The 17,749-nt window shown below is 32.9% G+C and overlaps 1 protein-coding gene across 1 annotated transcript in view; it reads left to right on the forward strand.

Annotated features, from left to right (window-relative positions):
- The window catches only part of LOC137655770 (serine/threonine-protein phosphatase 6 regulatory ankyrin repeat subunit B-like), a 226,132-nt gene that overhangs the window by 203,498 nt on the left and 4,885 nt on the right, over positions 1-17,749 (forward strand). Inside the window, exons 15-31 of the mRNA XM_068389900.1 lie at positions 289-441; positions 2,886-3,086; positions 3,481-3,687; positions 4,003-4,147; positions 4,458-4,666; positions 5,215-5,295; positions 5,453-5,569; positions 5,769-5,975; positions 8,792-8,923; positions 9,853-10,023; positions 10,526-10,656; positions 10,904-11,053; positions 14,197-14,388; positions 15,001-15,260; positions 15,411-15,535; positions 16,554-16,779; positions 16,933-17,085. Coding sequence (XP_068246001.1) covers positions 289-441; positions 2,886-3,086; positions 3,481-3,687; positions 4,003-4,147; positions 4,458-4,666; positions 5,215-5,295; positions 5,453-5,569; positions 5,769-5,975; positions 8,792-8,923; positions 9,853-10,023; positions 10,526-10,656; positions 10,904-11,053; positions 14,197-14,388; positions 15,001-15,260; positions 15,411-15,535; positions 16,554-16,779; positions 16,933-17,085 — 2,860 coding nt within the window. The remainder of the gene's footprint in view (positions 1-288; positions 442-2,885; positions 3,087-3,480; positions 3,688-4,002; positions 4,148-4,457; positions 4,667-5,214; positions 5,296-5,452; positions 5,570-5,768; positions 5,976-8,791; positions 8,924-9,852; positions 10,024-10,525; positions 10,657-10,903; positions 11,054-14,196; positions 14,389-15,000; positions 15,261-15,410; positions 15,536-16,553; positions 16,780-16,932; positions 17,086-17,749) is intronic.

Below are 17,749 nucleotides of genomic sequence, written 5' to 3' on the forward strand. Positions count from 1 at the left end.
ATATTAAAAGAATCTATCAGAACTCTCATCGCAAAATTTCTCATTAATATTTGCCTCATTTTTTTTTTTAATGTTTTAGTAATACGAATTTGAATCCTGAACACCAAATCCTTTTGTATTTATGTATGGGTACGTTAGTAAACTTATGATATTTCCAATTACATTGTTTTCCCAATTATATGAATTTATGATATTTAAATTTTTCTATTTGATTAATGCTAGCAAGCGGTAACCTTAGAGGTTTGCATCCTGAAACCTCCATTATCTAAGATTGGATTTCTTCTACAGGTCTGCGAGGCATTGCTGCATCACAAAGCTTTCGTGAATGCTCGTACTATGTCTGGCATGACTGCCCTTCACTTGGCTGCCCATAAAGGGTATACGGAACTTGTGAGAACTCTGATTACCCAGAACTCGGCCCAGAAAGAAGGTTTAACGCTGGTAAGTTCATCATTATTGTTTATATATATGGCACGATCCACGGTGCCCCAAAACACCCATATGTGGAAGAGGAAAAGAGGAAAGAAGTAGCGTGAATACACAAATCAATGAATAAATAAACAGGTAAATGATAGGGAAGAATGATGTTGGTATAGTTTGTGCTGCCCTGAATTATGGGTAATTTCTATTATTATACTATGGCTTGTGACTGGGAACCAAACATATAATACAATATAGACTACTGCTGGCAAGTTAATCAACCTCTCGAATTCCAAACTCACTTATTTGCTTTTATATGAAAACTGTTACACTTTAAAATATTCATACACTAATTCTGAGCCAGTTGAATAACTCCTAGACAGCAATTCTTAAAACACTGAATATCCAATCGTCTCATAAGTACACTCAAAACCAAACTGGGTAATTATTATTAAGACGTATTTATGACTTACTATGGCTTTTAACTGGATAGGAGCGGAATCTAATTCTAAACAATGGTGATTGGAATAATACATTCTTTACAAAAATATGACTTACTATGGCTTTTAACCGGATAGGAGCGGAATCTAATTCTAAACAATGGTGATTGGAATGATACATTCTTTACAAAAATAAATATATTCTATATAAATTACAACACTTTGAAAAGAATTTACATGAAAACAAAATGAATCACTTGAAAAATTATGTCTGAACAAAACTTAGATTAGTACAAATCTGAAAAGTATATAACTTTTTGACTTTAAATGTTAAATCTGAATAAACCTTAGAGTCAGACAAAAGAAATACTGTAATGAAAATTATACAAAACCTTAAAATTAAATCTTAATAATACAACGTTCAAGTTTGATACTTAATGAAAATAGATAGCCAGATCACAGTACAAAATCTTAACCTTCCTACAGGGCCCTAACTAATACAATGAATTCAAAATCACCGTTTCATCTTACTTATCTTTTCGACACACGATTTGCTTTGGGCACAGAGTCACTTAGGAAAGGACACACTATATGTACTGAACACTTTTAAAACAATACTCTGAGCTGCGTGCGAGAGGGAGAGAGGGGAAGTTGTCTGTCTTAAGGCTACAATTTCTCTATATTTGTCTAACCTTGGTGACGCCTTTTTATATGAAATCTAACTACTTCCAGAAACTTCCCAACGAACTGGGAAGCGTGGTGGGCTGGGCAAAAGGTATGTCAGAGTTACCAAGCATTGCTCTCCCGAACTCTACTCATGCCAGACGGTTTTTTCGGTCAGCTAGCTCTGCCCACCATTTGTCCCCGAAATATAGAAAAGACAATATCCTATCACTAGGTCCTTCACAAAATTTTCAAAGCACATGTACAGAACTTTCCAAAGCACATGTTACTGAGCATTTTCTCTCAAACATGACACAATACCTCATAAAATATAAAACAACATTACCTAAGCCCTTGTTCATATCGTTTATGATGAAATAACACTTGCAAATAGATTACATAAGTCTTCGTAACAAAATTACATGAAATAAAAAGTTAATTCTTAAAAATAATGAAAATTTACATATACTAACTTGAATAAAGAATACAATGAAATTAACGATGAAGGTTTTACGTAATTTACATATAGATCTTAAAGCCACACAAGCGTAGCTCATTTTACGGGCTGACTAACCTCTCTTCAATGCACAAATGAAATCTAAATAAACTCATTAACAAACTACTGTATTTACTCTACACTAGACCAGCTTCGTAAGACTATAAACAGTGGAAATTTTAACTTTTCTTTAGGACTGGTGTAAATAAAGTCAAGAAAGAATTTGTTTAAAATTTCATAGCTCTTAAGTTTTAGTTAAAAATGATTTCTATATTGGATTACTTTTTATCTCTGGCTGGTACTTTTTATTCTTATACAGTATGAGAATACTAATCATCTGTATAAAAACAGGAGGATGTACTTCATTGGTTTTAAACATCCTTAAATGACTGTCATGTAGTAATGACAGGTTTAATGGCATAAAATTTCATCTCTTTATCTTCAAGGAGCGCATAGTACAATGTACCCCACAAACAATGGTAATTTTGGTATAGAAAATAGCTGCTATTTACAGTTACATTGTTAAAACAGTACAAAAACACAATAGGTAGATATAAATGTATAGATATAGTTGATACGACAGTAAACTCCTATGTTAAAATATATATGTAAAGTACGCAATGCAAACCCAAAATTTCCATTATTTTCGTAGGTACTAATGAATCCAATTGAGTTTGGGAAATGGGAAGCAATGGGGTATACAGACCGTTTTTGTGTGTGTACCGTAATAGTGCTGTTTCTCTAGTAGCAAGAGAGCTGATTTACACAATTTCTAAGAATAGCATATTCCCAATAATTTATATCTTGTAAAACTAAAACCAAAATTGTATGTTCCTTGCAATGATACCGAACTTCCTTTATCCTAGACTCGACAAACTCCTCTACACTTGGCTGCCGAGTCAGGTCAGTTGGAAGTGTGTGAGACATTGCTGCAACTGGGAGCAGATACTAATGCCACGAACAACGGAGGTCAGAAACCAATTCATGTAGCTGCTATGCACAACAATTCCGAGGTTGTCAAACTCTTCCTCAAAGCTTCGCCAGAATTAGTAACTACGGCTGACAAAGTAGGTGTTTGTGGAATAGCATTACTCTAATCGCATGGTAGGAACTTCATAATATGTTCTTAAGAATTTATAAACAATTTTTTTTTTTTTTTGAAAATTTTTTGACATGATGACTATCATTTACCGATTGCAGTTTTTCAAGTTTCGTGAACCTATGATCTACTCAGTCTTTTTTGGTGTTGTGTAATATATGATCTAATATTAGTATTTACAATATGATTTTACGTAATAGGAGTTGGTCATAACTGAATTCCACCCCTTTTCCTTGTAACATTTCAGTTACCGGTAAAACACTTAGCAATTTGTGATTCGTGATCTGGTAGTGTTTATTACTGAACAATGAGTCAAATTTCAGGTGTTTGTTCTTAATGAAAAATGGATCTATCTTTCGTAGGACGGGAATACCTGCGCCCACATTGCAGCGTTACAGGGCTCTGTTGATGTCGTAAGGGAGCTTATGAGGCACAACCGAGGAATTATTATAAATGGCAGGAATCGAGTGGGCGATTCTATGACTCTTCACTTGGCAGCTGAGGGAGGACACGCCAAGCTGGTCAAGTTTCTCATAGAAAACGGGGCATCCCCCAAAGCAGAAAACGGAGTAAGGTTCACCTCTTTCGTTTCTCATATTTTATGATATTGAGATCCATAAGTTAGGAAGTTGACTTTGATATATTCAAGCGATATGAGAGACTGTGAAAACGAATTCTTAAAGAATAGAAAATATAAAAGACTCTAAGACAGGTGTCCATAAAAAGAAAAAAAAAATAGCCGCTATCTATTCTTATATTCTGCTTATATATGTAAGATCAAGTTGAATTCAGTAAAGCTATATTTTCCTATTCACTGGTGACATTATACCTTACATTCTATAGAGGTAACTACATTTTCTTACCGTTGTGTTCTCATACAATAGGAAGGCTTCACGGCAGTCCATTTAGCGGCCAGATATGGCCACATTCAAGTCTTGGAGACACTCAGGGAAGTAACCAGTCTTCGCATCCACAGCAAGAGGCTGGGCCTGTTTGCTCTGCATGTCGCTGCTCATTATGGACAAAATGGTAATTCTGATTGATTAAGTTGGCCATGAGCCAACACTGTTCCTGCTTATTGAGCAGCTCATATCAAGAGTGGTAGTTTTGCATTGCCTTGGGTAACATTTGAGAACTGAGATTTCAAAAACATTATTCTATAGGTTCATTGAACATTGAATGAGTTGCATTGCAATGTACAAATATTGATGGAACATATCAAACAATCCTGATCATGGCTTTCTTAATGTAAAAATCCAATAGTAGAGTTGTGGTAAATTGCTGTATATACATCGCATTATTAGTTCCAGTAATTAATTGTTATTTTTCTTTTTTTAAGAAATCGTTCGTGAACTCCTGTCACACATTCCTGCCACCATTAAATCTGAGCCCCCAATGAATACTGGCGGTCGGCCCTTCCTACCTGACCTCGGTGCTGAGGCTGACCTAACGCCCCTGCATTTAGCCGCCCACGAGGGCAATGAGGGCGTCGTCAGGATACTTTTCAACATTCCGGGCGTTCAGCCGGATGTTACTTCCAGACTCAATGTAAATAACCGTGATTTTCATTTAAAGTTGACTTCAATAATACGAAAAACTTTATACTTTCTGTAAGTGATCTACGATAAAGAATACCAGAAATGATTGTTTTCATACATAATTGGCATCATATTTGGTCCAAGTCAGTCTCTGTCTATAAACATTGATTTTTAAAGGGTTATTATTATCAATACTATTATTATTATTATTATTATTATTATTATTATTATTATTATTATTATCCAAACTTGAATTGAAATGCTATGCAAAATTCCTCCCATAAATTATAGACAGAAAAGGAGAACAGATGATCCATTTGAAATTTAGTGAAATATTGATGAAAATAAAATCCATAATAAATAGAGAAAAAAGGTAGTAATTTATTTGAATGGTAATAAATAACTTAGAATAAACTTTATGATAATTTTTTTTCTTCATGATAAACTGAAAATAAGTTTTTATTATTAGAAATAATTCTTAGATAAGGTTTATTTGAATTGGGTATCTATATCAACCTAAAATCTGAAACGAAAATCTAATGTCTCTCTTTGTATCAGGAATACACTCCTCTACACTTGGCCTGCATTGGAGGTCACACGACCGTGGTCAGTCTATTACTGTCGAAGTCGACGAAACAGGTTAGATCATAATTTTCCGACTAGTAATATTCGTTTTTGTTTTCATAAATCGTAGAAATTTCGATGAAAATAAAGAGCAGGAATATATTATATAAATGCTTAAAACTTTTAACTGCCTTCAATGTAACAGATGATATAATGTCACTGATTTTCACAGATCATGAAAATGGATAAGAGAGGGAGAACGGCGATGCATATAGCTGCTACCAACGGTCACCCGCAGTTGGTTACTCTTCTCATGGGGCAGGGAGCTGAGCTGGGTGCCAGAGACAGGGTACGTCAGTACTGAGAATGAGAATTGTGTGTCAATAGTCGGAAAATATTACAGAGAATATGTTATGGAATGACTGAGCCTCTTTTCTTGAAACCAAGGGAGGTTTCTGGTCAGCAGGACTGAATCCTCTTCACATCAGAGCTTTAAATTTTCCATCCTTTCCAGTAAAGAGCTAATATAAAGTTGTCAACCTTTCCAGGATGGACTCACTCCGTTGCACTACAGCGCCAAAGCCGGTCATCTTGAAGTGGCCAAGGTACTGGTGGAGGCGGGAGCGAATCCTGAGGACAAATCCAACGAGGACAAAACGCCCATCACTTTTGCTGTGTCCAACGAACACGTTGATGTCTACAACTACCTCATTAATAAAAAACACGATTCTTATAAGCTACTAGCCGACAAAAAGGTAATTTTTTCATTTTTATAATGAGTTTTCAGTCCTTATATAAGATTTTGATATGTGGAAGGATTCTTCATTTCAATTTTGCCCTATTCTTTGGGAAAAGTTGTGCAATTTTGTTTTGCCTACTTTTACTGTCCATTTATTATCTTGATTTTTATTACTTGCTAAGCTACAACCCAGTTGGAAAAGCAGGATGCTATAAGTACACGGTCTCCAACAAGGAAAATATAATTTCAATGTGTTGTAAATTTAGTAGAAACATGCCGATTAGTTAAAAGTATTATTATGGTCCTGGGTCTGGGCCCCAAGATATATTATATATTTCAGATGTCAAATTACATAACCTCTCGAGTTCAAACTCACCTGTTTGTTTTTACATAATCTGTTACATTTAAATAATACCCGAGCTCTAAGAAATTAAGCAACTACCAGACGGCAATATATAAAACACTGAATATCCAAAGATCTCTTATGTATGCTCAAAACAAACTGGGTAATTATTATTGAGAACTATTCAAAACAACCTCTTACTTCGATTCTTAAACAGGGATACGAGAGAGCTCTGTCTCAAATACTGGTGATCTAAAAATTACACTCTTTACAAGAATAAATATATTCTATAAGAAAATTTACAACATTAATACAAAAAAATTATTACCAACACGAATCACTCGAAATATTAAATCTGGACAAAACCTTAGACTAAGACAAGAAAATATTACTCTCTGAAAATTACATATTCACTTGTTTCACTATATATTAAATTTTACACAAATATTTAATTTTGATAATTAAGGAAAATAGTTAACACTTCAACACTCTAAAGATTAAACTCTCATTTAAATTTACATAAAAGTAACTGATAAACTTATGTGGTTTTAGCTCACACGAAGTTTCCGACCAGATAGCAATACAAATACACTTCATTGTTTTAACCTAAACTCACAGGGCCAATTACAAAAATTTATATAAAACCAGCATGTATAATAACATAATAAATTTGAAATCACCTTCAAAGTTTCATTAAAGTTTGAACGCATTACGCATGATATATGTCGGGTGAAAAACTTATTCACTTTGGAGAGGACACGCACTCGAGGCACTTGAGGAGAGAGGATAAAACTAACTGTGGGGTTTTCGAGAATATTCCAAACACGTGGAAATATAACACTTGTGTAATCTCTCGTAAACATGACGCAATACCTTGTAAAAACATAAAATATCTATATAAGCCCTCATTCATACCTTGTATGGTTCGTACAGTATACTTAGACAGAGTACATAAGACTTCGTAACAAAATACGTGGAATTCGAGTTAATCCTTAAAGATAAAGTAAATTTACATATACTGACTAGAATGAAAAATACAATTACATGAACAACGAAAGTCTTATGTAATTTACATAGAAATACTTGAAACGACAGTAGAGGAACTCACCTTACGAGCTATATATCTTGGATAAGGCCAAAAACTTGAAGGAAAAACCTGAACCTTTTTCGTCTATTTACGTGAAAAAAGATGTCCACCCAGCAGTGAGAAAGGAACTAGGAAGGTTAAGGAAGCGTGAGCAAACATATTCTATGACAAGCAACGACGTGTCTTGTTGCGGGACGGTCTTGTGATTCATAGGTATGCACCTTCGTATTTTTAGGAAGGTCACAAAACAGTGGTTGCCCCAATGAACTAAATATGTGTTGTTGGAATGTTGCAGGAGTTAAAGATAAGATGAATAATCAAGATATTTTATCTTTTGTTGTTAATTATCATATTGTTTGGCTATTAGAAATAAAAACAACTGCTAAAATAAATCAACCTGGCTTTTATACATACCAAAATCCGTCTATGTATTGTGGTAGAAGAGGTGGAGTGGCAATGTTGGTAAAATATTCATTATTGAGTGTCATTAAATTTGTGAATATGAATATAGAAGGTCAAATTTGGGTTGAATTATCATGCTATCCAGGGTTTATATTTGGAGATGTTTATATACCACAAAGTGATTCGCCTTATTTTGTACCAACATATTTTGGTAACTTTGGAGCTGTTATGAATGAGTATGAAAATGTAGTAGCAATAGGGGATTTTAATTCCCGTGTAGGTATTCCCTTTCTTTGTAACGAGAACTTTGAACCATATATATACAGTGGAGTGATTGATTTGAATATTAATGGTAATGGTAGGAATTTGTTGAATATGTGTCAGAGCAGTAATATGGTACTTGTTAACCACCTTGTTTATGGAGAACACACTTTTGGAGGCGGCTAACCTTCAGAAGGGGGTCAGACTGGGTATCAGAAATTGACTTGTGCATTATTTCACAAAAATTACTTAGCCACTTGAAGTCTGTAGAAATAAATCAAAACTTTTTAATATCTGACAATGCCCGGATGATGGTGAGGCCTAATATCACTCGTATGAAGAATGTGACCCTTCCATTATCAACTGAGCGTGCAAGAGATTTGGGCAGATCTTACTTTGACTCAAATTATCGAGATCACAGGTGCATAACGAGGGGACTTGCTTACAAACAAGTAGATATAAATAGATTTAAAAGAGCAATAGAGGAGGCAATACCTCCCAATTTGGATGAAATTAATGTAAATTCAGTTTGTACTGGATTGGAATCAGCCACTATAATAATCAAATATGTTCAGGAGGCTTTTATGTTTTTGTTTCTTAGTGGTTGCCGAACTAAATATTTACCATCCGGTCTAGGTATACTGTATACTAAGACCATAGTTCTGTGTATGTTTCTTACTGACTATTAGTGGGTGTAGTGTTGCTTAACTTGGCTTATCAGATTTTTTTTTCTTTCCAGTTTATTTTGGATCTCTCAGCTCTAGCAAAGAAACACGAACATAAACCTTTAGAGGAATTTATTTTACTGTCTCCTGCTCCAGTTGATATTGCTACAAAATTAGCTCATAGTCTTCTTATACTCTCCGATAAGGTCAGGAAACACATCTTTATTTTTCTTTGCATTTTGTATATGTACTTAATGAAATATATGAACTTTCCACTGAATTCATATTCTTCGTCAGACTACTAACTTCTTTGACAATTGTCTGATGGAAAAGGATTTCTGTAACATCTATTTATGTATAAAGGTTTTACATTTTGAATTTTTAATTTTTGATAATCTTTGAAATTGTTTTAAATTAGTTTGTTCATAATTGTGAGATTTCTACTCAAGCATTTTTTATTGTTTTAAGTTTACACTTAATTCATTTTTGAATCACCTTTGCTGATGTCTGCATGTTTCACATGTGCACCGAACATATGATTTCCATGTCTGCACTTTGCAATGCTAAATCTTCTTCCGCGAGAGGTGTGCTGTTACAAGGAAAGAAATTTTCTTCATTAGTATCGTGTACGTATCATCAATTTTTAATTGTCCATAAATTAAAGACAAAACTTCCCTATTTAAAACGTATCCACAAAGTATGTTGCACTATGTTGTTATATTCTTATATATTCTTTTAATGGTATATATCTCACTGCAAATAAAAAAAAAAAACTCACATAATCTAATTTCCTTTAATATTTTACGAATGGAACAACTGTATTTCTTGAGAAAGAGGACATTACAGATCAAGCAACTAAAGTGAAACTTTTAAGAAGGTATTCTCAGGTCTGGTATTGTAACTTTTTATTTACAATATTATGCTTTGAGTGTCTACACAAAAAACTTTACTATTTATCAAAAAAATATTTGTTATTGTTTCTCGCGTTGCTTACACTACACGTCTGGCTCACAGCATAAAATCTGAGCATGACAGTTTTGTACACTTGAATGACACACCTTTTGACTCCTTTTGATTCCTTCTTTAACACTTAGTAAACAAAAGAATTAACATTAAATACTTAAAATCTATTCAGGAGAAAGAGAGTAGCCGTGATCTGGTTGAATCGTCAGTCTTCTGCGAGGCTCTAGCAACTGAATTGGTGGCCATTTCTTCAGCGACAGCCTCTCCGGGTATCATTCTGCGGGCGGTCGACAACAGAAACGTCGTACTTCTAGATTCCTTAATAGAACACGAACAAAAAGAGGTATGTTATTTTCTCTTATTGAAGGAGAGATGACTGTTTAAAAACGCCACATTAACAGTATGCTGGGGAATGAAAGGCAGTAATGTCAATAGAATACTTAATTCTCTATGCAGTTACTCTTTAAATGGGAAAAGATGAATAGTTCCTTATTTTAGCAAGAATGTTGCTCTTATAATGTTGCTCTTCTATTTTACTATTTACGTAAAATACCATAGAAATATTTCAAATATAAGGTTTCACTCAACGAATTCGCTATAATCTGATGTTTTAATTTTTTTTAGACATTAATAACTTCAGTGCAATTTCCCTTTATATCACACATTTCATCCTAGATGATGTTGAAAGCAAAAGCAATACGTATATGAAAAAAAAATATTCATTGGAAAATAACAATAGCGTCATTTTGGCCTTATGTCTACCAAGAGAAATTCTTTGGTAACGAAGATTTCGGCTTCCTTTGAGAGGATGAATAAGAAAAGTAAGACCATATTACCCGCTTCAGGTTATTGCTCATCCAGCTGTACAGCGATATCTGAATGACGTCTGGATGGGAAGTCTTGAATGGGCTGGTTGGAAAATTTTCGCAATGGGGGTAGCTTTCTTTTTTCTTCCTCCTATTTGGATATTCTTTAGGTAAGTCTTCTGGACATTCTTTTGAAAAATTGTAAAGGATGTTTAAAGTCATGTTAAAACTTCTGATTTTTTTCATATTTTCATTTGGTTGCGTACTTAAAAATTTCTCTGAAGTATACTCAGTATGAAACAATTTTTACAAACGAGAAAATGCAATTATTTCAATGATCAATCTGTATAATTGCTTGCATATTTATAGTTCAGCTCTTTGGCCAGAACCAATAAACTTTCTTCTTCTTTTTTGCAGTATGCCCTTAGGTCACATGTACAACGAAGTCCCTGTAGTCAAGTTCATGGCTTACCTCGTCTCTCACATGTACATGTTAATATTAATGATCATATCGGTTGCAATGCCATTGAGACCGATATGGGAGAATGTTAACCTTATGCCCAATTGGTAAGTACTGCACCTTCTCATCTAGGAAGGGAGTTTTCATTATGGAAATGTTGCGTAAAGTCAGTCACTGCTAATAAAAATGCATATTTATGCATTCATGGAAAAAGAAATTATAATGTTCTAAAATCTGGGAAATGAAGAAATTTCTTCTTTGATAATAATAATATTGCCTATCTATCTATCTATCTATCTGGCTAAGCCGTTGCAAATTTAGTTGATAAATTTCATCAAAGGATTGGGGTGCTACTTTCTAATATATACTGTATATATATATATATATATATATATATATATATATATATATATATATATATATATTTATACATATATGTACATATAAAGTATATATATATATATATAAATATATATATATATATATATATATTTATATATATATATATATATATATATATATATATATATATACTGTATATAATATATATATATATATATATATATATATATATATATACATGCATTTATATATATATATGTATATATATATACATGTGTATATATGCACAGTATATATATGTGTATATATATATATATATATATATATATACTGTATATATATAACATATATATATATATATATATATATATATATATATATATATATATATATATATATACATACATTTATATATATATGTGTATATGTATATAATATATATATATATATATATATATATATATATGTATGTGTGTGTATATATATATATATATATATATATATATATATATATATATATACATATATATATATATATATATATATATATATATATATATATATATACACACCTATATATCTGTATATATCTATCTATATATGTATATATCTATTGCATACATAATGTGATATATTGATTATACTAATATGGATTGATGGCTTCATGTAAAGGGTGATTAAAATCTAATTTTATCCAAAATATTATCAACGTTTTCTTACAGGACTGTGTCGTAAGGCAAATGGAATATTCATATTTATAATTTTAATAATTTCATTTATCTAGAATTTCCAATTGCTAATTACTTTTGTCAAGTTTAATGAATACTAGAATTCCTATTTTAATTGGTGATATGTATGTTAAGATTGGCTGGTGATATGAGACTGGCTCCTATTATCTCGTATGTTGGCCAGGGCATCAGCCACCAGTTGAGATACTACCGCCAGAGAGTTTTTGGGTCCTTTGACTGGCCCGACAATACTTCACTGGATCCCTCCCTTTGGTTACGGTTCCTTCTGTCTTTGCCTACACACACACTGAAGACTCTGGCCCATTCTTTCCTCATTCTCCTCTCTCCTCATACACCTGACAATACTGAGATTACCAAACATTTCTTCTTCGCTCAAGGGGTTAACTACTGCAATGCAATAGTTCTGTGACTACTTTCCTCTTTGTAAAGATAGAATGAACTCTTTAGCAATGTAAACAGTTCTTATAGGAGACGGACAATCCAAAATCAAACCATTGTTCTCTAGCCTTGAATAGAGCCATAGCCTCTCTACCATGGCCTATAACGGTCTTGGATTATAGTTCTCTTGCTTGAAGGTACCCTCGGGTACGCTGTTCTATCTTATTTCTCTTACTCTTGTTTTTTATCCTTTTATAATTTATATATGAAACATCAAATTCAATGTTGTTACTGTTCTTAAAATATCTTATTTTGATTGTCTATTACTTCTCTTGTAATTTATTTATTTTTCCTTTCCTCACTGGGCTATTTTTCTCTGTTGGAGCCCTTGGAATAATAGCATCTTGGTTTTCTAACTAGAATTATAGCTTAGCTTGTAACAATAACAATAATATGTCTGTTTAGAGTACTCTTGTTTATTATATATGTATGATGCAATAACACATAACGTGAAAATAATCTAGAAGTACGAGAAATCTGTTGAACAACCATAATGCGTAACTTTTTTACATCTTGCGAAGTAAACCTACTAAATTATATAAAATAATGGGCATCATTAAAGAAATTAGCAAATTGCTTTAAGATTTTATATAATAATGAAAAACTATCAAATATTGGGCTCTGACTTAAAATGCGGTAATAATTCATATCACAACATACCCTACCATAAGAAAATCACTACACAGCTTTTATTTCCTGGAATGCTCTCTACTCGAGACTTGTAGTTCCTGAGTGCTCTGACCCAGAGTCAATATTATATCACTCATAAGGAGTATTGGACTCTTAGTCTTGTATCTTTCGATTAAAGTGAATGGCTTGTAGTCAGTCTATTTGTACTATGTATTCCATTCCAGTCAGTTACAGATTGAATTTTTAACAGCAAATACTACTTATATGCATTAATTTCGATAGTACAATAGTTGTTCTAGTTTTTCTTTGAGTGTTATAATCGTGTAAGCAGTTGGAAATAGGGCATCTTTGAATTCTCGTCAAAATATGGCTCTCAATTATTTATTCAATGCAATGGTTCCTCATTTCATAAAAAAATTTCTGTTGAGATTTCTTTCACTACATTTTGTATTATTGTCCATTTTTTTAAGTTGGTCCTAGGAGCTTCTATATATATGTAGCTGTTTGATAACTTCCTGTATTATTCTGTTAATCCCAGGAACGATCTCATTGCATCTTATTCTTGACTTGCGATGTGTCCTGGAGTCTCATAATTATTGTTGTGAATAATAATCTTTCTTATTAATTCAGTTTTGTTATTGCCGAAGTAACAATTAGAAGGTTGGATAGTTAGTACTGTTTTCCACAATCTCCAAATTAGTTCCTTGAGTTCTTTGATATGCCCATTTCGTGAAGTTGTCATTTACCAACTAAATCTAACTAGACATGGCTTATGGGTAGTGCCCTAACATATGTACTGTGGCATTCCTTTTTTTTTGGGTTAAAGTTTTCTTGCCTAAGGGTACACTCAAGCACAATATTCCGTCTATTTCCTTTTTTCCTTTCCTCAATGGGCCCTAGGACTTGGAGCATCCTGCTTTTCCAACTAGGGTTGTAGTTTAGCTAATAATAATAATAATAATAATAATAATAATAATAATAATAATAATAATAATAATAATAATAATAATAATAATAATAATAATAATTATACTACTACTACTACTACTACTACTAATAATAATAATAATAATAATATTTCTTTCCCTCAGGTATGAGTGGTGCCTTTTGCTGTGGTTTAGCGGGAATTTAGTGATGGAGTTGACCAATCGTGGAGACTTGGCTGGTTTAGGCTGGATCAAAATTATTGTTCTTGTTTTAGGCGGCCTCGGTGTATTAATTCATCTTGTAGCATTCTTTTATATGAGTAATGTGGAGGTTGTGCAAGAACTATTATATATCAGGTAATCAAAAATTTATCTTTTAGAGTTGTTGGTGGAAAAAAAACCTTCAGTAAAGCTGCTGTCAGCTGAATTCCAAAAGCAAAATGTCAGGTGCTAATTGTTTGAAAAAATTATTAATATGAAATAATTGTATAATTAATTGAAAATATTAGCTTTTGAGAAATTCCTTTAATGAAAATAATAGTTTATAATACATACTGATTTTTCTTTCTACATGAGGAAAGGTATTATTGATGACACCGGATGAAAATCATCAATCCAGACTGCTTTTCTTTTTTTATCAATTTTGTTTTCTTTTGATAATCATACACTACTAAATTGACTATGAAAGTAGAAGCTGTATATTTGGGCTAACTTACCTTGCATATCATGAGAGAGGCCAAACCAGAATATGAACCTTTGCCTTATTGAAATAAAAATATTAAAACCACGAACCATTATAATTTTAACGTCAATTACCTTGACGAAGAGGCTGACTACTAAATTTCTATGGTTTTGTAATTATTATTTCCTAGCAATTCGATTGATGAAAATCCTTATGAGACAAATTGAAAATAGATTTTGACATACACATTTTTTATGTAACTAACAAAATGAAAATTATTTTTTTAGGAATAACATGGTAGCGCTGGCGATGTTATGTGCTTCGGTACAAATTTTAGACTTCCTGTCCTTCCATCATCTTTTTGGTCCTTGGACCGTCATCATCGGAAAGCTTATGGTGGATCTAGGCATGTTCTTGATCATCCTTTGCATTTTCGTCTTTGGCTTCTCCATGTACATGGCTGCCCTATACAACCCCGTCAGGCCTACGTATACTGATTTTAATAACACCAGTACCGAGAGAGTAGGGTCAGGATATCCCCCGGCAGGTAAGTTCGCGAAAATAGATTTAGATTATTTGCTACTTAAATTGAAATTCAGATCGTAAAAGTCTTTGAAGATTATCTAAATCTAACTACTGACACCCTGAGATGAGATGATACATTAATGATGGTTCGTATTTACTTTACGCTTTCCAGAGGCGCCAATCCAGACACCAATCCAGACGGGAGAAATGCTCTTCTTCTCTCTGTTCGGTTTAGTAGAGCCCGACTACATGCCTCCTTTTTACAGTCATCCTCCCTGGGCTCAGAGTCTTATGAAGGTGAGTGGAATAGTTCTTGTTTTTAAAGTACAATTAACCAGTTTTTATGTTGAGCAGGCTGACATAGTCTCTCTTCATAGTCAATATATAAAAGAAATATTCTAACGTTGTTACTGATCTAAAGGTATTTTATATACTTATTTATTACTTCACATACATAGTTTATTTATTTCGTTATTTCCTTTTTTTCATTGGTCTATTTTCCCTGTTGGAGCTTTTAGACTTGTAGCATCTTGTTTTTTTTTTTTTTAACTAGGATTGTAGCTTAGCCAGTAATTATGATAATATGGATGTTGAAATAAGAGATTTCTCTTACCCGTTACACTTTTTACACTTAGGTTATTCTTTACTTAGCTTGGTCTTCAAGAACTAGGTTTGAATAGCATTAGTCTTGTTTAAATGAATGTTCAACAATCTAAATTTTACAGCTTTAGTTACAGAAAGTTTATTATACTACATTAGGGCATAGAAATCCATTCCAAAAGTAAGATAATAAAATGGCAAAAGATTCAAATGATCCATGTCAATAATACAGCATCAATAGGGTTCACATTTTTCGTAATATTATATATCCAAATGACAGTACTTCATAACTCTAGATATCTTAAAACATCTTAAGGAGCTTGATATTTCGTTTTTAATTGAGAGAGAGAGAGAGAGAGAGAGAGAGAGAGAGAGAGAGAGAGAGAGAGAGAGAGAGAGAGAGAGAGAGAGATGTCCCTTCATATATTCTGTGTATTCGAACTGTTTAGGGGCACAGGAAAATTTGAACTTGTACAGGAAACCTTTACAGGGACATGGGTCCTGAAATATCAATTTCAACATAAAGAAACATTCATAACGAAGAACACTGATATATAATACTTGCCTTTGTATCATCCACCTTTCTATCCATCTGCATCATTGCACATTCATTCATAAACATGTGGTTCTAGCATTTGTGCACATTTTGTAAATAGAATTTCAATTTCCAAAAAGTTGAATGCAACTGTGACAGACACAATATTGTACTTAACAGATCGTGTTTGGCATCTACCAAATGGTGACAGTTGTGGTTCTCATCAACCTCTTGATTGCTATGATGTCCGATACCTATCAGAGGATTCAAGCTAAGAGCGACACGGAATGGAAATTCGGTTTGGCGAAGTTGATCCGTGATATGAGCAGAACTTCGGGAACGCCGTCTCCACTCAATCTTTTAGTCAAATTCGTCGTGTATATTATTGCTATTTTCAAGTTCAGATGTAAGTGCTGGATCCTGTCCTTTCTATCATATTCTGACAATTTTCAATGAAAATAAAAGGGAAAATTTAACTGTTAGCAATTTATATACTTGAATACAGTTAGGAAGGACTCAAATATTTCTTTGGTGTCTTATCATTTGTAATATTCTACAGGTAATTTGTGCTCTGACCAAGCAATGGAATATATGCGAACTGAAGGTCGTCCCGAAGATCCAAACTCGGCGGAGGGGAAGTCGGAAGCTGGAGGCGGATGGATAAAAAAGATGAGATCTCGAAGTAAGACGAGTATAATGCCGCAAAGCACAGGTTAGTTATTTCTCTTTCATTCTATTAACTCGCTTAAAGTGGCACCTCGACTAAGGCTTCGTGAGCTTCGAACTAACTGGAAGAATTCAAATGATGAAGAAACAAAAGACCTTCAGGTTAAATCGCTCTAGCTGTTCTGTAAAATTTCAAGGTTTTATTTCACAAGTGAATGTAACTGAGAGTTTATTACAAATAATTCGTCAGATATCTACAAAACATTGTTTGTTTAAATATTTCTTTTTATTTGTTATTGGTTTTAAAACGAGTTTGATTTCATACATAATTTTTTTTTTTTTTTTTTTTTACTCAAACTTAAATTCATTTTTTGGCTATGACACATGTATGTTCATATGTTATTCTCGTACATCTGCAAAAGAATATTTTCCCTTATTTTACTGTACTTTACTTTTAGGGCTGTTTTGAAGTTATACAAGATCATTTTGTCGTATATATTCTTATGTATTTAGAGCATCACACAGCGTATTCTGCTATAATTACCAAATTCACATTATCGAAGACGTTGGAAAACAAGTCTTTAGTGACTTGAAAACTTTTTGATATCTTTAGTCTTTCGGATGTCTAACGCGAGCTTGTTACATAATCTTATGGTCGAATATTTGAAAAATCCAGAACCTTGAGTAGAGTTGATATCAAGTCGCTTGAA

This window comes from Palaemon carinicauda, chromosome 16 (genome assembly GCF_036898095.1).
Source record: "Palaemon carinicauda isolate YSFRI2023 chromosome 16, ASM3689809v2, whole genome shotgun sequence".
Taxonomy (NCBI): domain Eukaryota; kingdom Metazoa; phylum Arthropoda; class Malacostraca; order Decapoda; family Palaemonidae; genus Palaemon; species Palaemon carinicauda.